Below are 22,975 nucleotides of genomic sequence, written 5' to 3' on the forward strand. Positions count from 1 at the left end.
AAAGGTAGGGTGTTTCCGGTTTGGGCTGTCACACACGGCACTGCAGTAGAGTCCTGGCACATGCTCCACTTGCTCACCTGGGATTCAGTCCTGGCTGGGGAATGGCCTGGTCACGTGGGACACCTGAGATACACAGTGTTCAGTGGCCCTCCAGGACAGCGTCGTGGTGCACCCTCCACCCCAAGTTTCTTCAAAATGAAAGCTATTTTACTACTTTATTTATAATGCTAAATGAACACTGGAAATTAGAGCAGTACAAAAAAATAAGAAAAAATCTCGCCTCACATCCCAATACCCAGAGCCCAACTGTTAGCATTGTGGTGAACATTTTCCTAATACTTTATATACACATCTATACTTGCTGTTTTATAATCTCCTTTTAAATTTTTATTAAGCAATACGTCATGGATGTCTTTCCTGATCAGTAAATACAGATTTGTATTATCGTTTTTTAAATGAGTCTCTAGCAGTTCATCATATGAAGACTCCTGTTTTATTTTAACCTGTCCTCTGTTGATGAATTTCCAGGTTTTCTCTTGGTGGGGGTGAGGAGAGTTGGAATAAACGAGTGAGGGGAACATACCTGTACATACATTTTGTACTCATTTGGTTTTTTCTCATGATAAATTTCTATAAGAGGAACTGTTGAAATCAGAAAAGAGAGGTGGGTGGATGCCGGATCCATTTGGTTTGATTCTGTGCAATACAGACAGGACCCCAGGAGCCTTTGCTGACCTGTGGTTGAAGGGCATCAAACAGTCTCCTTTTCTAATGACACTCCTTTTATAGATTGGCCCGGATCCTTGTTCGCCTGCCGGCACTCAGGCTGATGAGCTCCAACATAACAGAAGAACTTTTTTTTACTGGTCTCATTGGCAATGTTTCGATAGACAGCATAATCCCCTACATCCTCAAGATGGAGACAGCAGAGTATAATGGCCAGATCACCGGAGCCAGTCTATAGCGCACACCACACACCTGCTAAGGAGCAACAGAATCCTCCCGGGACCGTTCACGTACAAAGAAAAGAAAAGTAGTGGTATTTTGGTATGTGCAAATATTTCCATATGTTAGCCATTTCCTGTCTGGTTTCTCCTTATCTGTTAATCCCAGACAATAGCAATTAAAAGACTAGTAGGATCCTTTCCTGACATAAGAAATGTTTTAATGCCTTTTGATGAAGCAGCAGATTTTGGAACAATCTTTTAACTCAGTTTGTATTTAGAAATTCTCAAAGGGCAAAAAACAAAAAAAAGGTTTTATAATGTCAGAGACTAGTATTAAAGAAAACTGAAAGAACCTAAGAGAATAGTATGTGTGTATATATATATAAAAAAAGTCCTTGGAATTATAGATACTAATTACCAGGGTAATAATATTAGCACTTTCTAAGCACTTATCAATATGTAATGTTAGCAACATCTTGCCTATGGGCAGGGCAAATGGAAAACTGTATATGTCTTTTGCCGAAATGCTAATGATTTCTGTGAAAACTCACTAGGGTACAGGAGACAATCATTTATGTTTAAGAAAAGATGGCATCATTCCTAATTGTGTGCACATGTTGTGGAGTTGAGCTGAATTCTGTGAATGGAAACGTGGCTCATTTGCATCATGCAGTAAGTGGGAGTGTGGTAGCACAGTCGGTGGTGACCCAGTTCAGAAGGTTCTAGCCATAGAGCAGACACTTGTCAGGTTCCCTGACTACTTGGTCCTGGTCTCTGATGGGCATCTGCAGACTCCTCTCGAACCTGGGGTTCTCCTCTGATGACTGGTTATCTGAATTGGATTGCAACTAGTCAGACATTAACTGCCAAATGAGATGTACAGTTCCTCCAGCAAGTGAAAACATCCCCAAGTCACATCCATCGCTCGTGGCAGATAGAGCCTTGTGACCAAAAAGCGCAAGGTGGGCATTTTGAGCTCTTGACAGTACTTCCAATACAATTGGGGGTGCTTGTGTGTTTGTCCAGATGGAGGGAGTGTGGCCTTGGAGTGTTTGAGGGTTACCTTCCCAGGGCTTTCCACTCCAAATGCCCCCTTGAAAAGGGTTCGTGTTTTTGCAGCTCCATCAGAACTGTGAGGCTGGATTGGGGCTGGGCAGGAGCCTGCTGCCACCTGGCGAGAGTGGTTAGGGCCCGGTAAAGCTGGATGGAAGGTTTCAGGACAATTTCTTCCTGTTGACCTTAAATATCAGAGATTTTAAAAATGTGTGTAGACTCAGCATCTCTGTTGGCAAGTCTGTTAATGTTACCAGCACACTGTGCACTTTGGTTCCCCCAGGTGTGTGCCAGCCGACCATCCCAGAGCATTTTAAATGCAGGCTGCTTGCTCCTTAAAAACAACCCTCAATTTCCAGGGTGATAGTCTTTCTCATAAATTGTAGCAACCAGAGTTTACAGCAAGAACAGAGTATGCGCTTAAAAGGAAGTTATGTCTAACTTCAAACACCCATAAATGCCCACGGATGTGAATATATAGCAAGCTTTTCCTGTTTGAGAACAGTGGCATGTGGAAGACCCGGTCAATTGCTTTGTCTTTTGCTTTTTTAAATAGTCCAGATTAAGAAAATACACCCTGTTGGGTTAAATTTGCCTCTCTTGATTTGTTAATCAGATGATATCTAAAAAGATCCCTGGACACTCCCCTGCCTCACAGGTGCTCTGATCTGGTTCAGGCTGGTGCCACACGTGCTCCACAGGGGTGCAGTCTGGCCAGCTACAGACGCCCCTGTGGTGCCACATTGGACAGAATGGAAGCTGCAGGCTCAAGGCAGAACAGGATGCTTGATCCTGAAGGGTTAGCAGCACTTTACGCAAGTCATTGTTAGTAGGGTAAGTGGGAACAGTGTTTCCAAGGATTTAATTATATCATTTTATAATTCTTGCCTTGGCAGCAAATTTCGGAGAGTAGTGGGGGTGGCCATTATAAAATGATGGAAAGGATTTAATTTTGCCAGCTTAAAGTAATTTTTATTTTTCTAACCCTGATGTGTTTTCAGTTTCAAAATTAAGACAAAAAACCAGCTGAGACAATGGAATTAGGGCAGGTTTGTTTCATTTCTGCTTGTGAAGGATTTTAATAGCAGGCATCCTGAAGCTCAGCTGTGCCTCTAACACAGATTGTTGCCTGCCTTCTGTCGTTTTGATTCTTGAGAGTGGTCATGAGGGCCATGTTGCAGTTCCCTGGGAATATAAGCGTAACAGCTTTCAGATCCCAATTCTTGGTGTTGGTGAAAAGGTCTCCACCAGCCCCTCCTCTCATTCCCAGGTCATTCAGTGGCAGCCAGTAGGCCGCTTAGACTCAGGTTGGATAAGGAAGTGTCGGGCTCTGGTCAACCTTGCAGAAAACGTGATTTTGCTTGGAAAGGTGCTGATTCTAACCTGGTCCTGCTCTTTAAGTCCCCTTGCTGGTGATGGCTGATTCCAGGGACTGTTTTGGGCTTTGAACACCTCTTGGTTGGTTTCTGAGATCCTCTTGGCCTTACTTTGAAGTGGCCTTTTCTTTAAGGATCATGTCCACATAACCTGAATTCTTGCTGCTTGAACTCATTTCAAGCCTTTGATTGCAGGTTCATTTCATCTCCTGTCAGGTTGGTTAAGGAAAGTCAGCCCAAAGTCAAGAATTACTTAAAGAGATGCAAACCAAATATTTGGGCTCCAACTTTCACAGGGCTTATAGCCCTTGTTAGCAGTTTGTGAAACTTGAGACCTGTCCTCTGGCTACTGAACTCCATGGAGCCACGTTCATGCTCCCTCTTCTACTGGCCTGGCCGCTCCTCCCTCAGTGAGGAGAGGCAGCTGGCTCAGAGAGGTGGGAAAGACACATGCTGTCATCAGTTAAGTGGGCTCTTTTCCAGAAGTATCTCAGATAATGTTGGGTTAAGACAGATAGATGTTGAAAATGGTGGAGATCATTACACATTAGCATAAAGCAGGACAGGAAGAGATTTTTTGAAGACCAAATTAGTTGAGCAAGTAATACTTTTCAAGTTACTCCTGGAAGGTGTTTTTAAGGAAGTGTGTTACCTACCATAGTCTCCTAATTTAACATTTCTGTCCTGAGGGGTTACATTATTTATTGTCTAACCCTTGCCATAAGGCTGTGGTTTGAGGTTCTTTTGCTGTTCTGGGCTTTATATTTAATTTCCAGTGTAGTCACTTCTAAGATGTGTAATTGCCCTCAAGAGGGACTGATTTTTAGCTTGTCATTGTCAGTATTGAATGTGGACTCTTCTGAGGCAGTTAGGACACCAGCCATGGTGTTAACAGTGGATGCGTTAGGCTCCCTAATCTCAAGGCAATATCCACGCTACACACATACTTAGCTGTCTTACTTGTTTGGGGGATAGTTATGGCAAGGAGCAAAAAATTCTAAGGACTCTAGCTGTTTCTAGTGCTTTTACTTTCATAGTCCTTTGAGGACATTTCCTGCAGAGCACTCTTGCTGACAGCCCGCCCTCTGCAGGGCTTCCAGCCCCTGGCCGTAATCAGCAGTTCATGCCACATCTGTACATCCATGTTCTGGGACCTGATCTCACTGGAGTCCAGAAGTTTGTTGCCCACTTTCCAGTGTAAATGACTTTATGTGCAATGGGGTCATAGGTAACATTTTAACTCTTCTCTTAGTCCAGGTCATGGAAAGTCTCATCATCTGACAGCCACTTTTCTCCCAGGGAGGGCGGTGCCCACTGGGCCCTGGGAATGCCTGAGCCAGCAGGGAATGCCCCACGTGCTTCCTTTATCCAGCTTCCATTCTCTTGGTTATGAGGCTCTTTGAAAATGTCTTAACTTTGATGTAAATTTTTAAAGCCAACCCCTCATCAAGACAGGGTTGGTTTGGATCTTTTGTACACAGGGTCTGGACCTTCTCATTGTGTGCCTCCCACCAGCGTGCACTTCGCATGTCCGGCCCTGGGTCCCTTCAGCAGCCATTGTGCGTGTACAGGTTTCTAGGCTGTAAGACTGAATGAATGTACATGTGTTTATATCCTCTCTATATGTACAGTGTATATAGTGTGTGTATGTGTACATAGATGTATATTATGTATACAGACATGTATCCAAACTTTCCTTATGTTTTAAAGAGAGTTTTTCATAAAGTTGCTAATGTAAACTGATGTAGGTGTTGCAAGGTCCCTCGGCAGGGAAGATTTGCTGGTGATTTTCTTCACTCCATTTTCCTTTGGGTGAGCCTGCCTGGGAAGGGTCGTGAAGTCAGAATCTCCACTCTGCAAAAGGAAGAATTCCAGGCAGAAGAGGTTCTGACAGGGTGACATTTCCCTATATTCTCTAGGTTCAGACAAGAGCCAGGAAGCTGGAAGACAGTTTATCTTAATATCCAAAACTAAGTGGGAATTTTTAACCTTTTCATGCACCTATTCATGGCCCTACCTTGAAGGAACTTAGCAGTTGGGTTGAGCCATCAGCCTTCCCAGCTATTCAGCTCTGTTGAGTAGCCCAGAGACAGGCGTCACAGTCAGAGATTCAGAACGGTCCATGTCAGTGAGGCCTGACTCCCAAAGATGGTAGCAATTTCCCAGGCTTGCGCTGTGCTCAGTCAGCAAGATGTGGGGCACTGTCCTATGACTGAACAAATAGTAATTCCCATCTTTCTATCGCCAGTTAAAAATAAACAACCTACCAAGTATTATTCTTTAAAACTAAGCATGGATGTTGATGGCTAACTTTTGTGGCATATAAGCTACAGATCTCAAGTTACTTCTCTAACTGTAAGCATGTAAATGACTTTAACTCCTTTCTATAAGTTATGATTTTAAATTTTCAGATAAGAATTGCATTTTAATATGGATATGTGTGCCCTTAAAAGCTACAGATACCAAATTTTCCTTGTCCAGGTCTATTCGGATGAATTTTCCCCCTTAATCTGGCCTTAAACTGAGACTCGGCCCTTGAGAGCCAGGGCCTGGCCCAGCAGTAGTTGCTCATAGACCTGGGAAGCAGGGGCCTGCTGGAAGGAATCACTGGATTGCTGCAAAAACTCACATAATCCACAGGTTACTCTTTTTCTTTTTAAAATAAGTTATCAAAATGTTTTAAAAACAGTTTATGAGACCATAGTACTCAGTGCCTTTTGTGAGACAGTGGGTCATTTAGCCTTCAGCTTCCCTGTTTTTGATGTAGAGAAAGCTTCTGTTTCACTGGCCTCATCCCACAAGATTGTGCGACCTTTCCCCGTCATAGCCTGTCGTGACAATCACGCTATTGAAAGTGGCTTTCTAGTTAAAATGCAGTTGGAAACTTGACAGTCTCTAAATGAATTAAAATAAAAAGTTTCCTTTGGGGCTATTTAGCTTAACAGCAGTCTACAAATAATTAAAGTGTGAGCTTAAGAAAAGTATCTTTGGGGGGAGAAAAATGTCAGATATTTTTAATGCCCAGCTATAAATAATTTTGGTGTCTTGATATTTATACATGCAAAATAGAAAAAAATGTTCAACATTTATTGATTGATAGACTGTTAAAATTTAATGTTTGGAATAACATTTGGAAGTAGTAGACTTTGCATTAAAAAATGGCTTTTCTTTAGGAAAGTATAATCAATTATTTTAATGACCATAGCATTCATGGACTCAAATGCTGCTGCCACACACAACTCAAGTGCTGGAATATTTTTCTACAGTCTCTCTGTTCTATGGATTATCTTGTAAACCAGTGTTCAACTAGTTTTATAACTGAAAAGCTGCACATTTTTCACAGTACAAGCCGTAGTTTTTACCTGTAGTTTGGACTTCTCTGTTAGAATGTAACTGCATTACCAGCCCTTTTAAACGCATCTATCAAAGGAAAATTTGGGTGTTAGATTTTCTTGGGACCGTTTCTGTAACCTTTGCCCTTCACAATATAGAAAATATTGGTTTTGCCATTACATTTTAATGCCAGGTTTAAAACCTGTTGAAAGCTGCAGCTTTATACAGCTTTCTTCTCCCTGTGAAATCACTTTGTTTATGTGATGGCATTTAAAAAATAGCATGTTCTTTTTAAACTGAATTTTATATCTAATCAATGTCTTCAGTCTTGAAGAAGAATTTGCATTGTTGTGTTTGTATATAGAGTATTGCAGTGCATGAATTAGCTTTATGCATTTTATTAAATGCTGTTTCAATGTGGCATTATTGTTGTGGCTTAATACTACTACCTAAATGAGGTTTATACTATTAAAAGTGAATTAAAGACTAGCGTGCATCCTGCTCTTCATTTTTCTTCATGATAGTAGTAATGCCTGGTCCCCAGACAATGCAGCGCTCTCCTGTGCTGTGGAAATGAAGCATCCTGGTGGTCGTGTCTCTACGGCTCTCTGGCTCCTACCTTAGCCTTAGCGGCCAAGAGAGATTGGGCCCTCTGTGGTCCACTGGACTTGTTAATACCTTTAGTGGGAAACCCTGGCAGGACAGTCTTTACATCCACCCAGCAGGGCAGTTCCTTGGTGTGGAGGTAGGGAAGCCACACAGATGTTTCTGGAGCAGAGCACAGTTAGTTAGGCTGCTGGACCATTCAGATGCCATTACAGACAGGCCTTAAATTGGCAAGCTTATTCTCTAAGGATACGTGCTATCAAGGGCAAAAATAAGCTCCAAAAGTTTCAGAAGTTAGAACATATTCATTATGTCATCTGACCTTTCATGTTCCAGGTGAAAATTCTGAGGTCCAAAGTCTGATGCATGACAGAACTCACTGGCAGCCAGATACGGCCTCACTCCGTCACCCAGGCTGGAGTGCAGTGGTACAGTCATGGCTCACTCCAGCCTCAACCTCCTGGGCTCAAGTGATCCTCCTGCCTCAGCCTCCTGAGTAACTGGGACCACAGCAGATACAGGTTTAGATGGTGCTGCCAGGTAGTGCCTCAAAGAGAAGAAAAGTGGTCACTTCAGAAGAATAAGGCTGTGAACACTGCTTGTGCAAATAAAATTAAGAACATGTTATCAATTATAAAATCCTCACATTTTCTCCAATTTTCTCTCATTTCTGTATATTTTAAACCCACCTTTCATCACTACTAAACAAAATAGGGAAAGACAAAGGTTTAAAGAGAAACTATCCAGGATCAAGTAGCCTACAGGGAACAAAAAAATGATGTTTATTTCCACAAATTATCTGCCACCTGTGAAGCTGGCCACACAAGCAATAACTGTACCACAGGAATGCTGCTGTCTCCACACATGTCCCTTCAGGGTCTGGGCTGTCCACCTTACTGCCCATCACTCCTGTGTCAAGCCTGAACTCAAACCCTAGTTTTCTGTCCCATTAGGGACCAGACATTTATTCTGTCTAGAGAAGGGTCACCACTCCTTTTGGTTCAGGACATTCCTGCTGGTTAGCAGCCTCTTTGGGCCCTAGAGGGAAGGAATACTCTCATAAGGCTTTCTGTGTCACTAGCTATGGAGACCTACACTGCAGATGAAAGCCAAAAGGAACTAGGTGCTTTCTGAAGAGCCCTTGCAGCCAGGTAGAACTTCCAGGCAGGTGATATCAAGGTCAAGACTTTAGTCAGTTGGGTGGGGAACTGAAACCAGCAGACATGGAAGGGCTCTCTGTGGAGGAGAGCTTTTTCCACCCAGCCAAAATGCTGATGGCACAGTCAAGATGCTAGATTTCAATTAAACACTCCCTTTGTAAGTCTGTCACTCAAGGAACACCTGTCTATTATACATCAGTCTCTGCCCACCTTCCCCTCCCACCCCCGACAAGCCATCACCCCGAACCCAGATCTGGTACAGAATCAAACTTGAGCATCAAATGTAAAAGATCCAAATCTGCACATTTAATGTGATAATCTCTCAACTGTTAATGAAACACATTGTAGTATGACATCATTTCACCAGCCAGCTACTTCATGTGGCAGAAAAGGTAACCTTTTCCTCATTTTACAGACAAAACCAGTTACAGACCTGGAAAGCTTTAAGACTTGACCAAGGCCCCAGCAGGTAGAGGAATGAATGAAAACTTCTTCAGTCCTGCTCTGTCAAGCACCACTGTCCTTTTTTAATTCTTTTAACCACTGCCTTCCTGTATCAGATAAAGTCTCGTCTCCTTGGCTGAGTTTCTAGGGGTCCATGGTCCAACTGGTCCTTCACTTTACAATTAAACTTATTTTAAAATTTTTTTTTCTTGAGACAGTCTTGCTCTGTGGCCCAGGCTGGAGTGCAGTAGCACATGATCATGATTCACTGCAGCCTTGACCTCCCAGGCTCAAGAGATCCTCCCACCTCAGCTTCCCAAACAGCTGGGACTACAGACGCGAAACACCACACCCATCTAATTTTTGTATTTTTTGTAGAGACAAGGTCTTGCCATGTTGCCCAGGCTGGTCTCGAACTCCTGGGCTCAACTGTCTGCCCACATCAGCCTCCCAAAGTGCTGGGATTACAGGCATGAGCCACCACACCCAGCCTAGCTAAACCTATTCTTAAGGTGACCCTAGAGGGCTCTGCTGTCTTCTGGAGGCTGAAACCTCCAGTTTAGCATAACTAAAGTGACAGTAACATCAGTGTCCTATGAGGAAAGAACGAGGAAGTTGCTCAGTAATGCAGCACTCCCTCCTCCAGAGTTTGGTAAGCAGGGCCTGAGGGAGCCAGCAGAGCCAGGTGGCCAGCTATAGACACCATCCCCCCAGCAGGGCCCCAACGTCTCCCCTAGGTGGTGTCTCCTCTTTTCCTCCATGGCCTACAAACCAGCTCCCTGCTAATGCACACAGCTCCCTGCTAATGCACACAGCTCCCTGCTAATGCACACAGCTCCGTGCTAATGCACACAGCTCCCTGCTAATGCACACAGTTCCCTGCTAATGCACACAGCTCCGTGCTAATGCACACAGCTCCCTGCTAATGCACACAGCTCCGTGCTAATGCACACAGCTCCCTGCTAATGCACACAGTTCCCTGCTAATGCACACAGCTCCCTGCTAATGCACACAGCTCCCTGCTAATGCACACAGCTCCCTGCTAATGCACACAGTTCCCTGCTAATGCACACAGTGGCTGGGCCATGGGTTGGCAGTGGCGGACTGGTCAGCAGGTACGTGCCTCAGTGAGGCTGGCCTGTCAGCCACTGGGGCTCCTCCATCTCTGGCCCATGGCTAGGCCCCCCAGCAGGCAAGGGTAATCAACTATATTTTAAAAAGTGAGCACTGCACAAAGGGTTGCCTTTGGATTGCTGAAAAATACCCCAAAGAACTGAATGGAGGGGTGTCCACACTGCCAACCACAGACGGTGCTAGCCAGACTCAACCACAGCAGCCCTTATGTTCTCCAGAGTAGGGCCCAGAGGAAGATTCAAAGCCAGCGGAGACCAGTAAAGGGTCGCAGGACCAAAACAGGTGTCAACAGGCTGTGGCCTTAACCTCCCAGGCCCAAAGCCTACTACACAGGCCTTCCTCTTCACTAGGACCAGATACACACCAAGCTGCTATTAGGAAGCGTTTTATTGACCAGCAGAGCAGGGATATTCATTTAGCAGCTCAGCTTCAGACCCTCCTCTCCCACATCCTTTTACACAGGTGTGTAAAGTCCTTTTAATGCAAAAGGATTTCCAGAGTCTCCAGGGGCTTCCCTGGGCCAAAGTAATCCCATTCCAATCTCCCCACTGGTCAGACACCATCACCCCAGCCCACAGTGACCGTGGGCCTTAGTCCTGGGCATCGGCTTTCAGAGCGGCTTTGTACTTCCCCCTCATCTCCTTGGGTAAAGGCACCAGGCTGGGGCAGGGCACCTGCCCTTCCACTTCACACATGCACTCCCGCAGGCAGTACTTTCGAGGGCCGAAGTTGGCTGGATGAGAGAGCTGCTTTTTCTCCTCTTCCTCTTCCCTGAGGGTTTCCCTGCCAAAGAGCACAGATGGCAACCAAGCATTGGCAACTCTGAGTGGCAGGCACAGGGCAGTTTCTCAGCCGAGACAACCCCACCATCCACCAGGGACACCTGGATCTCCTGCCTTCTAACCTGATCCTCGCTGTCAAAGCCTATTGCTCTCTCCCTGCTGGCCCCTGAGGAGAGGGCTGAAAGAAGGCCTGCTGTTGTCCCCTGAGACCACAGGAGCAAGCCTACACAGTGTGGTCAGCCTATCTGCTGCCGCAGGTGGGGCCCACAGCTCTGACAAACAATCACAAGATAAAGGAGCCTGAAAAGGCCTCTGTGTGGTTTCTCAAAGACAGACTTTTTCGGCTTCCCTCCCTTTCTGTCTCCTCTCATTCATGGAAAGAAAGACCTGTCACCAGGAGCCCTGGGGCTAGATGTCTGCTAGCTCCAAGCTGAGATTCCCAGGAGAGAAGGGTTAGCAGCTACACAGGGCCACAAGTCAGCTGCATTTCAGCTTCCTGTCCCCCACAAGAGGGAGAGAGGTACTCACACTGTACAGCCAAGGGAGATAAAGCTTACAGAGGTTTAATGATTTGGTAAAGAACAACATCAGAAAGAACTGATTCTACAGCCCCAGCTCTTGTTAGTGTCTGGGGTTCACTGTCAGAGAATCTTACCTCTCAGCACCCTTCCCACACACCCCTTTCTTCCTCAAATTCTCTGGGCTGAGAAGTTTGCTCCTTCCAGGTCAAACCAAACAACTCACTCATTCTTCCCCAAGATTTTTCTGATGTGCTCCATGATCTCCTTATTGCTCTTGGTCTCCACATCCACCAGGACCTGCTCCCCAGAATCTGGAAACGGAAAGCACAGGGCAGAAGAGAAACAGAACTCACGGCACACTCAGCCTCAAAAAGTTGTAATTTGGGACTTGCTTTTAGTGGCAGAAACATTTTAATAATAAAATAGATATATTTGTTTACATAATCCATAATACTACCCTTCCTTTTTCCATTTTTCTTTAGACCTGAGCAAGCATAAACTTTAGATATATAAAAAAAAAACACGCCATTTTAATAGAAAGACATTCCATGTTCATGGAAAGACCCAATATTCTTGAGACGGCAATTCTCCCCAAACTGATCTACAGATTCAATCAATCCCTATCAAAATCCCAAGCGTTGTTTCTGTATAAACTTAGAAGTTAAGCCTAAAATTCATATGGAAATGCAAAGGACACAAAAGAGCCAAAACAATTCTAAAAAACGAGAAAATGGGAGAACGTTTACTTTCTAATTTCAAATTTACAATAAATTGAAATTACTATAATCAAGACAGTGTGGTACTAGTATAAGAATATGGGCGGGCGCAGTGGCTCAAACCTGTAATTCCAGCACTTTGGGAGGCTAAGGCAGGTGGATCATGAGGTCAGGAGTTCAAGACCAGCCTGGTCAACATAGTGAAACCCCATCTCTACTAAAAATACAAAAAATTAGCTGGGAGGCAGGAGAACTGCTTGAACCCAGGAGGCAGAGGTTGCAGTGAGTGGAGATAGCACCACTGCACTCCAGCCTGGGCGACAGTGCAAGACTTTGTCTCGAAAAAAAAAAAAAAAAAGAATAGACATACACTGTAATGGAACAAAACTGAGTCCAGAAATAAACTCTTATTTGTAAGGTCAATTGCTTTTCAGTAAAGATACCAAGATAATTCAATGAAGAAAGATAATCTTTTCAACAAATGGCGCTGGGACAACTCGCTATCTATATGCTAATAAGTGAATTTAGACTTTTACCCACAACATTAAAATTTTAAAAATTAAAACTCCGGGAGGCTGAGGCAGGAGAATAGCTTGAACCCTGGAGGCAGAGGTTGCAGTGAGCTGAGATCGTGCCACTGCACTCCAGCCTGGGCAACAGAGCGAGACTCAACCTCAAAAAAAAAATTAAAACTAAAAATGGATTTGAGACCTAAATGTAAGCACTCAAACTTTTATAAAACTTCTAGAGGAGAACACAGGAGAAAATTGTCATGACCTTACCTAGGCAAATATATTTTGGAGATGACATTAAGAAACATAATCCATAAAAGAAAAAAAACTCTATAAATTGAAAGATCAAAATTAAAAACTTTTACAGTTCAGGACACATCATAACCCACAGTCTGGGAGAAAATATTTATAATGCATATATCTGATAAAGGACTTATATCCAGAATATATAAAAAAACTCACTACTCAATGAGATAATCCAACTAATAAAATGGGCAAAATATCTGAATGTATTAGTTCATTCTCTCACATTGCTATAAAGAAATACCTGAGACTGAGTAATTTATAGAGAAAAGAGGCTTAATTGGCTCATGGTTCTGCAGGATGTGCAGGAAGCACAGCAGCTTCTGCTTCTGGGGAGGCCTCAGGAAGCTTCCAATCATGGCAGAAGGCAAAGGAGGAGCAAGGAGTCTCACATGGTGGAAGCAGGAGCAAGAAAGAGAAGGGGGAGGTGCCACACACTTTTAAACAGCCAGATATCAAGAGAATTCACTATCACAACCACAGTACCAAAGGGGATGGTGCTAAACCATTCATGAGAAACGGCCCCCACGGTGACTGGAGCAGGCCCATCACACCCTACCTCAATATTGGGAATTATAACTGAACATGAGATTTGGGTGGGGACACAGATCCAAACCACATCACTGAATAAATATTTAACTAAATTTTTTTAAAGGGCTAATAATAAGCATACGAACTGATGAGATCTCAATGAGTCACTAGGAAAACGCAAATTAAAACCACAACAAGATATGCAAATGGCTAAAATTTTAAAAGCACAGACAATACCAAGTACTAGTGAGGATGCAGAGTAACTGGAACTCCCATATGTTGCTAGTAGAAATGCAAAATATTACTGCCACTTTAGCCAGTGAGTTAAGACAAAATAAAAAAGATTGGAAAAGAAGTATAACTGTCTTTATTTGCAGATGACATTATTACAGTGCATGTAGAAAATCCTAAGGAATCTAGAAAATAAAAACTACTGGAAATAAGTGAATTTAGGATAGAACGCACCTGCACTCAACCTCGGCAACAGTGAGACTCCGTCTTTAAAAAAATTTTTTTTTTAAATGATAAACTGAATTCATCAAAATTGAAATTTCTGCTCTTCAGAAGACACCACTAAGAAAATGAAAAGCAGGCCACAAACAGAGAAAACAGTCACAAGACATTATCTCCAACAAAGGAAATGCATCCAGAACACATAAAAAACTCGACAAGAAAGCAGCCAGTTTTTTTTTTTTTTAATGGAAAAGATTCAGGCCAGGCGCGGTGGCTCATGCCTGTAATCCCAGCACTTTGGGAGGCTGAGGCAGGCAGATCACGAGGTCAGGAGATCGACACCTTCCTGGCTAACACCATGAAACCCCGTCCCTACTAAAAATATAAAAAATTAGCCAGGCGTGGTGTGGTGGGCGCCTGTAGTCCCAGCTACTCGGGAGGCTGAGCCAGGAGAATGGCGTGAACCCAGGAGGCGGAGCTTGCAGTGAGCCAAGATCACGCCACTGCACTCCAGCCTGGGCGACAGAGCGAGACTCCGTCTCAATTAAAAAAAAAAAAAAAAAAAAAAGATTCAAACAGACTGTTTACAAAATAAATATCTGAGTGGCCAATAAGCACAGGAAAAGATACTTGGGGGAAATGCATATTAAAACTCCAATGAGATATACACCCAATGGAATGTCTAAAATTTAAAAGACAATTTGGTGGGCAGAATAATGGTCCCCAGAGATGTCCACGTCCTAACCCCCAGAACCTTACACAGCAAAAGGGACTCTGCAGATGTGATTCGAGTTAAGGGCCTTGAGCTGGGGAAAGGATCCTGGATCATCCAGTGGGCCCAGGTTAACCCCATGGGTCCTTACAAGTGCAGCACCTGACCAGGCTGTGGTCAGAGGGAGGTGAAAGGATGGAGGAACAGCCGCATATGCAAGGTTGCTGGCTTTGAAGATGGTTAGAACGAGGCCACAAGCCAACAAATGTGGACAGGCCCTAGAGTCTAGGAAACGCAAGGATGTGGGTTCACCTCAAGCCTCCGGAAAGGAAGGCTCTGCTGACACTGGTTCCAGCCCATGCTGGACTTCTAACCCACAGATCTGCAAGATAATACATTTGTGTGAAGCCACCAAGTTTGTGGTCAATTGTTACAGCAGCCCTGGGACATTAATACAACAATACTAGCATGAGCGAGGACGCGCAGCTGCTGGAACTCCACCCTGTGACTGGAGTGCAACACAGCACAATCGCTTTGGAAAGGCGGTGCCTGAGAACCTTAAATACATAGCTGCTCTGTGACCTGGCAGTTGCACTCAGGTATACCCCCAGGAGGCCTGAATGCCTCTGTCCACAGACAGAGACCTGCGCAGCCTACATGCACGTTTACTATAGCGTTCTTCTTGGCAGCCAGGAGGCCCACCGCTCAAACCTCCCTTCAAGCCCTGTGGAGTACTGCTGGGATCTGTGCAGCACTTGGGCAGCCCGTGCTCTCCCTGGCTGGGGCCTAGGGTCTGGCCTTCACAACCCAACACAAGGCTAGAATGTCCCGCTGCGCTGGCCAACACTCCCAGAGCTGCGTCGTCCTCACCTGTAGTTCTGGCAACCTTCCCTGCCCGGCCTCCTCACTCTCCTGGTTTCTTTCAAGGTCTTCTCTCATAAATATACTTCTAACTCTCTCGGCATCTTACAAAAATCTAAAGGGTCATCAACAGGCGAGTGGACGCACTGTGGTACATTCACAGAATGGAATACTACCTAGCCAGAAACAGGAAAAACCACGAAACATGTAACCTGGGTGAATCTCAAAACATGAGTAAAAGACACCAGGCTCAAGGGAACATATACCGTGAGATTCTAGTTACATGACATTCTAAAACAAAATGCATCTATAGTGAAAGAAGGGATAACGGGTTGCCTCTGGTAGAAGGGAAATTAACCAGAAAGTGGCACTAAGGAACTTCCTGCAGTGCTGGGGCATTCTGCATCTTGGGGCATGTACATAAGTGTACAGGTATATAACAACGGCCAGTACCCATCCAGTTGCACGTGCTACTTGGGTGTGCCATTACCAGCACACTGAAGTAAATTACACCTCAATAAAGTTGGTTTTAAAAACACAAGCAAAGCTCACATGTACAAATTGCCACAGGGCCACCCTTCCAACCTTGCCTGTTGTCCTGTTTCTCACAGTACTAATCTTTTTTTTTAGACAGGGTCTCACTCTGTTGCCCAGGCTGGCGCACAGTGGTGCGATCTTGGCTCACTGCAACCTCTGCCTCCCAGGTTCAAGCAATCCTCTTGCCTCAGCCCCCCAAGCAGCTGGGACCACAGGCATATGCCACCACACCAGCTAAATATTTTTTTGTAGAGATGGGGTTTTACCATGTTGCCCATGTTGGTCTCAAACTCCTGAGCTCAAGAGATCCACTCGCTTCAGCCTCCCAAAGTACTGGGATTACAGGTGTGAGCCACTGCGCCACCAGGCCCACAGCACTAATCTTTTTTCTTTTTTTTTTGAGACGGAGTCTTGCTCTGCCACCCAGGCTGGGGTGCAGTGGCGCGATCTCAGCTCACTGCAAGCTCCACCTCCCAGGTTCACGCCATTCTCCTGCCTCAGCCTCCCGAGTAGCTGGGACTACAGGTGCCCGCCACCACGCCTGGCTAATTTTTTTATTTTTAGTAGAGACAGGGTTTCACCGTGTTAGCCAGGATGGTCTCGATCTCATGACCTCATGATCCAGGCCTCCTCGGCTTCCCAAAGTGCTGGGATTACAGGCGCAAGCCACTGCGCTTGGCTCTAATCTTTTGTTAAAATTTCTTGTTCATTCTGTCTCCCTCTGCTGGATATAATCTCCATGAAGGCAGCAGAAATCTTTGTGTGGCTTCCTGACATCCCAGCCTCCGGACCAGCACCTGGTCCTAGGGGAACATGTGTTACATATTGGTGGAATGAATGAAAAAACATGGTCATTTTGTTTCCTGAAGCATTTCCCAACCTACACTTCATTTGATTCTCATAGCCATGTAAGGCAGACATTTTGCCTTCAGGTGACAAATTTTAAAATGGGTCTGTTACTTGCTCAGGATCAAAGTGTCTGAGAGCTGGGCCAGAACAGCTGCCCTCCTCGTTTTCCAGCGGAGAGCCAAACTTAATGGAATAAACATCACTTAGCGCCTGGTCCAAACATGAACAGCATCGTGTTAAGTGCATGCAGTCCTCAGAGGACACACACAGCACTGAGACAGAGGGGTTCTGGGGGCATGTGGGAGGTCACTCGAGGATGCAGGGAAGGCTTCCTAGAAGTGGTGCCCATCCTGAGCCCTGAGGAATTTTTTTTTTTTTTTTTCCCAGTTGAATAAGCAAACGCAGGTAGAAAGGGGATTCCAGGCCAGGAACAATCTTGAGCAAAGGCATCACAGCCTGGTGTGACAAGGGACTTTGGAAAAATTACCCCCACGGTGTGAGGCAGAGGATAAGAAGAGATGAGGCTGGAGAGGGAAAGGAGTCCAGACCTCAGTGGCTGCTGAGTGCCTCGGTTATGGGGAAGCCAAAGATGCCAGGAGTCACAGACACACCATGACAGCGCACACTGCAGCTCATCCTGACGCTCCCGCAGGAAGGATGCAGTCTCTCCAGGCATGTCTGGGACAGCCCCTGGACCATGGCGAGGGCTCCACTCACCTAAGTAGAATCGCAGGAAGGGTGATGGCGTCATGTTCTTAAACATCATGATCTGCACCCAAGGGTTTTTGTATTGAATCTGAGGTACGTTGAAAAATACAAATTTCCTGCAAAGGGGAAGAAATGAAGCCTATGAAACAGAGTTTTTAGCCTAAAATTTTATGCATGGGTATTTTTCTAGGGAGAAAGTCCAGCATTTTCATCAGATTCTCAGAGGACCCAAAAAGGCTGAGAAAAAACTCACAGGGATCCTCTTAGAAGATCCCCTGAATGGCGTGGGGACCCCAGGCAGGCATTTGAGGGGAAAGAAATCTGTATCCCAACCTGTACTGCAAGCTAACCCAACACCAATGCCAAAGCACCACTGAAAATGAAACCATGAAAGGTACTACGTCGTGACTTGTGTCGTGAAGACAAGGTGTAAACATGAGTGGTAGTTCATGGAGCTGTATACTTACAGGTGTGCACCGTATCTAGGTTATACCACAATTTTAAAATAATGAGACCAATGTATTTACACATGGGGGAACAGTTTTACAATTTAGGAGTGGAGGAACACCTTTAAACTTAGAAGATTTAAATAGATTTATACTCCAGAGAAAAAAAAAGGCCTTGCAAAAAAAAAAAAAAAATGCATAATCACAGTATTCTATTTGGCTCAATTGTGTATAGCATTTACAAAGTAATATTAATCTGAATGCTGAATATCGTCCTGTACAAAATTTGGAACAATGATACTGGGAGGAGTCGGTGGAAGAGTATGGAGGTTTTGGAGGTGAGAAGTAGCAATGGTGGTGAGAGACATTCCATAATGACAAGGCCACAGATAACACCTAAAGCTAAAAATCAACAAGTAGCTCTCAGCCGGGTGCAGTGGCTCACACCTGTAATCCCAGCACTTTGGGAAGCCCAGGCAGGAAGACTGCTTGAGCTCAGGAGTTTGAGACCAGCCTGGGCAATATAGGGAGACCCTGTCTCTATAAAAAAATTAAAAATTAGCTGGGCATAGTGGTACATGCTGGTGGTCCCAGCTACTTGGGAGGCTGAGGCAGGAGGATTGCTTAAGCCTGGGAGTTTGAGGTTGCAGTGAGCCAGAGCTGTGATTGCACCACATTCCAGTCTAGGCGACAGAGCAAGGTCCTATCTCAAAAAAAAAAAAAAAAAAAAAGTGGCTCTCTGAGGATGTTATTTAACTATATGAGTATAAGACTCAAATTAAATAGTTAAGCCGCCGGGCGCAGTGGCTCATGCCTGTAATCCCAGCACTGTGGGAGGCCCAGGCAGGCGGATCACAAGGTCAGGAGATCCAGACCATCCTGGCTAACACGGTGAAACGCCGTCTCTACTAAAAATACAAAAAATTAGCCGGCGTGGTGGCGGGCACCTGTAGTCCCAGCTACTCGGGAGGCTGAGGCAGGAGAATGGCATGAACCCAGGAGGCGGAGCTTGCAGTGAGCTGAGATCGCGCCACTGCACTCTAGCCTGGGTGACAGAGCGAGACTCCGTCTCAAAAAATAAATAAATAAATAGTTAAGCCTTGAAAACTGCTGCCTCTAGGGGAGGAATGGAGGCCTTGGAGACCCCCACAGCACACAGGCCTGGGAGCTCAAAGGCTGAATTTACCTTCCAGGGCGTAGGAGGCCTCTGATCAGTTCCCACCCCACTGCAGAGTATCCCAGTGTCACAGAACTTTTTACAAATAAACCAGGACATAGCCAGGTGAGACGTTCCCATACTTTACTAGGACAGAAATGCAACAGAGATCTTAAAATGGTTCTTGCTGAAACACAGGAGGAAAGTTAATAATGGCAGGAACCTTGAGTTGAGCACCTGCTATATATGCCAGACACTTTGCTAGGCACCTGACTCTCCAACCCCAGAAGGTGGGGTTTTACAATTTAAGGAAACTAAGGTCAGAAGTTAAGTAAACTTCCCCAGGTCTAACTGGGCTGATGAGTCTGGCCTTCCATCACACTGTTCTGTCACTATCAAATTCACCCTGAGGCTTGGGACCACTTGTTAAGGGTAGAACACCTGGCAGAGGTGAGTAAGGACTTGGCCCTCAGATACTAAATAAGGCACCTTCCCACTGCCCCCAGCAGGTACCCAAAGACTGGGTGGACCGGTCGCAGGCACTTGGGATGGAGGTAGGTCCCAGTGGGGCAGCTGAAGTGCTGAGGGCACATGAACAAACAAGGGCTGGGGATTGGGGGAGGAGTGCGGCTAGCCAGAGCAAGGCAGACAGACTCCAACCCACGGGTACAAGATCACAGAGGGCACAGGTGGCACAGGCCAGCCCCTACCACCAGGAACAAACAGTGAATGGCTGTTTGTATCCAATTTACCTAGAGGACATTAAAATATCTGAGAATGTGAGTAAGAGGCTCACAGGCTTATTTTGATTGGCTGGCCATTTAAAAGCCAGAGATTTACATAAAAATCTAGATTTCAGCTTCTTGACAAATCAGAAATTCTCCACGGGGCCCACAATGCCAAACAGTGAAGGGCCCTCTGGATAGGGCACGTGCTCTCCAGCTCGCTGCGGGCCACACCAAGACCCCCACCCCTTCCCATTATCTGCCTGGCAGTTGCCCGGGGACAAAGGTGTGCACAGTTGTGCAGTAGGTTATGAAGGAGTATCTGGGTGCCCATATACCCTAAGACCAAGACCAAGTCTTCCAGGAAGCCATCAAGCCAGCTGATTCCAGGCAAGCAGGTCCAAGTTCTCAGATTCACCTGCGCAGAGCAAATGGCTAGGAAGTGGCTTCCCGCTCTCTTGAAGGGCCATGCAGTGAAGGTCCGTCACCAAGGAGACCATGCCCCACAAGAAGTTGCTCCCCGCCCCCACGCCTCATTTTGATCCAACATACACCCAGTCCCAAAGATTCTGCGGGCTAAGGTTGCCTCCTCCATCACTGCTGAACTCCCAGCACACAGCACACAGCCCAGCACTCAGAGTGTACTCAATAAATGTAGACTTCATACCTGCAGAGCCTAAGGCACTGCTTAGGGCTGCCTCAGGGTCAATCCAAACCTTTCACTTGCCAACTGCCATTCAATGAGTCCCTACTCTGTTCCAAGCTGAAAGACATCCTAGGCGTTCCCTATAGTTCCCTCTAGTCCGGGTAGGGTCTGCTGCTGCACAGCTGACATAATTAATCACTTCCTTCCAAACCTTGAGTCCCGAAGGAAGCGTTTTCACTTACTCCCGGCCACACTGCCCAGCTCACCGCTCACTGGCTGGCATGGTGTCTCGTGGAGCCGCAAGTTACTTAACCTCTCTGTGCGCTTCCCCAGCCTTAGAGTGGGGATAAGCTGAGGTTTCTGTACGCACCAGAAGAGAGAAAGCGCGAGAAGCATTCAGAACTGTGCGAGACATGATCAGTGTTGGCCGCTGTTATTTCTCTCATTTCATCCTCAGATTCGTCCTGGGGTGTCACCCCGAGAGGATCTGCGGTTGCCCCTCCCCAGCGCTTGCCTTGCTGGCCACAGGGGCCAAGGGAACTGGTGGCCTCCCTCGGGTCAGCCTCGCCCACCGCGCCGGAGAAAGGAAATCCAGCAGTTGGGTTCTTGTCCTCCGCCCCCCAAACCTCGTCACGACTGCAGCCGGCCCGGCGGGGGCCCCGCCGTCCGCCTCAGTCTGGACCTCTGTAAAATGGGGGTAACAGCGCCGACCTGGGGGACCCGCCCCGGGGCTGAGCGGCCGCCCAGAACGACTCGGGACCTCACGTTACCAGCAGGCTGGCACGACCAGCAGGTTACGGCTCGCCAGGCCGCCGGGGCTGCGACTGACCTGGCGCCCTCGCCCAGCTCCCCGTGCGTGTTGTAATTCACTGTCATGACCTTCACGGATTTCTTGAATACCACGTTCCCCTGGCTCAGATATTGCAGGGTGCGGCGGATGGGGAAGCGGCCCTTCATGGGCATGGCGGCGACGGTGGCGCGGCCGACCCCACGGGCCGCGAGCCGAGCAGCGACGAGAAAGGACTAGCTAGCACCCGCGCGGATCTCACGCCGCTTCTCCCCGGAGCCAGGTTCCACTTCCCGCGCAGACGCACAGGAGACGCTTCCCGGCGGGCAGCGCACGCCGCGGAGCACCCTGGGACTTGTAGGCGGTCTTCGACCCGGCGCGGTGAGAACCGGTGTGTGCATCTTCGCTTTAGAACGCCTTCCCCTTGGAAGGTTTAGGTTGTCGCGTCCTGTAAATTAGTCATTTCCCCATCCACCCAAGGGAAAATATTTTTACATAGGCCAAAAGTCAGACATTGCAATAAGAAATAATCAGGAAAGCTGAGTTTGGATACCAAGTCAGCTGATAACGTCCTATTGAACCTAAAGTCCATTGTTCTCCCTGAACATCTCCAGTTTTATCACGAAGAGTTCAAACTGCACTTTCTGACATTGACTTAAACTTCTTAGCAAAAGAAAAAAAGATGGTTTGGGATCAATTCCTTCCTAAATTCAGCCACTTAACTCAGGACCTCAATTTTTTCGTAAACAAACTATGGGTGAGATGCATTTCTAGGGCCAGGCGCGGTGGCTCCCGCCTGTAAACCCAGCCTTTGGGGAGGCGGAGGCGGAAGGATCGCTGGAGGTCAGGAATTCGAGACCAGCCTGCCCAACATGGCGAAACCCCGTCTCTACTGAAAATACAAAAATTAGCCTGGTGTGGTGGCAGCGCCTGTGGTCCCAGCTACTCAGAAGACTGAGGTGGGAGGATCGCTTGAACCGGGAAGCGGAGGTTGCAGTGAGCCGAGATCGCGCCACTGCACTCCAGCCTGGGCAACAGAGCAAGACTCCGTCTCAAAAAAAAAAAAAGATGCATTTCTGAAGTACTCTTGATCTGAAAGTTATTTCTCCTTCTCTTTTGAAGAGTAATTTTGTCAGATTTAGAATTCTAGGTAAGTGTTTTTCCTTTCCCTCCCTCCCTTCTGGAATGCAATGGTGCTATCTTGGCTCACCGCAACCTCCACCTCCCAGGTTCAAGCGATTCTCCTGCCTCAGCCTCCCGAGTAGCTGGAATTACAGGCATGCGCCACTACACCCAGCTAATTTTGTATTGTCAGTAGAGACGGGGTTTCTCCATGTTGGTCAGGCTGGTCTCAAACTCCTGACCTCAGATGATCCGCCCGTCTCAGCTTCCCAAAGTGCTGGGATTACAGGCCTGAGCCACTGCACCCAGCCCTGGTGTTTTTCTTTAAACAATTTAAATACTTCACTCCCCTCTTTTATTGCTTGCATGGTTTCTAACAAGTAATTAGCTGCAATTATGTTTATAGGTATGATGGCTTTTTCCTTTAGCTTCTTTCACAATTTTCTCTTGGTGTTTGGTTTACGGGGTTAGAATAAGGTAATGCAGAGCTGTAGATGTTTTGTATTTGTCCTGCTTGGAGTTCTCTGAGCCTCCTGGATCTGTGATTTCATGTCT

At 46.3% G+C, this 22,975-nt stretch overlaps 2 protein-coding genes across 15 annotated transcripts in view; one reads left to right on the plus strand and one right to left on the minus strand.

Moving 5' to 3' along the window:
- The window catches only part of NR2C2 (nuclear receptor subfamily 2 group C member 2), a 106,402-nt gene extending 95,876 nt beyond the window's left edge, over nt 1–10,526 (plus strand). For 8 of the 14 annotated variants that reach the window (XM_024245338.3, XM_002813138.6, XM_054551273.2 and 5 more), the window contains one exon: nt 790–7,198. In XM_024245338.3, coding sequence (XP_024101106.1) covers nt 790–964 — 175 coding nt within the window. In that variant the 3' untranslated portion in view covers nt 965–7,198. Of the gene's footprint in view, nt 1–789; nt 7,199–7,651 lie in introns of those variants that run through there. The other 6 variants (XR_008523506.2, XR_008523505.2, XR_010139115.1 and 3 more) reach the window with 3 other exon arrangements.
- On the minus strand, nt 10,423–21,650 carry MRPS25 (mitochondrial ribosomal protein S25). Its single transcript, XM_002813140.6, has 4 exons — nt 21,341–21,650; nt 17,548–17,654; nt 11,580–11,667; nt 10,423–10,836 (listed from the first exon to the last, which is right to left on the minus strand). The coding sequence occupies exons 1-4, from the start codon at nt 21,472–21,474 to the stop codon at nt 10,644–10,646; spliced, it is 522 nt and encodes a 173-aa protein (XP_002813186.1). The 5' UTR covers nt 21,475–21,650; the 3' UTR covers nt 10,423–10,643.
- Nucleotides 21,651–22,975: the final 1,325 nt, after the last annotated feature.

This window comes from Pongo abelii, chromosome 2, assembly GCF_028885655.2.
Source record: "Pongo abelii isolate AG06213 chromosome 2, NHGRI_mPonAbe1-v2.0_pri, whole genome shotgun sequence".
Classification (NCBI taxonomy): domain Eukaryota; kingdom Metazoa; phylum Chordata; class Mammalia; order Primates; family Hominidae; genus Pongo; species Pongo abelii.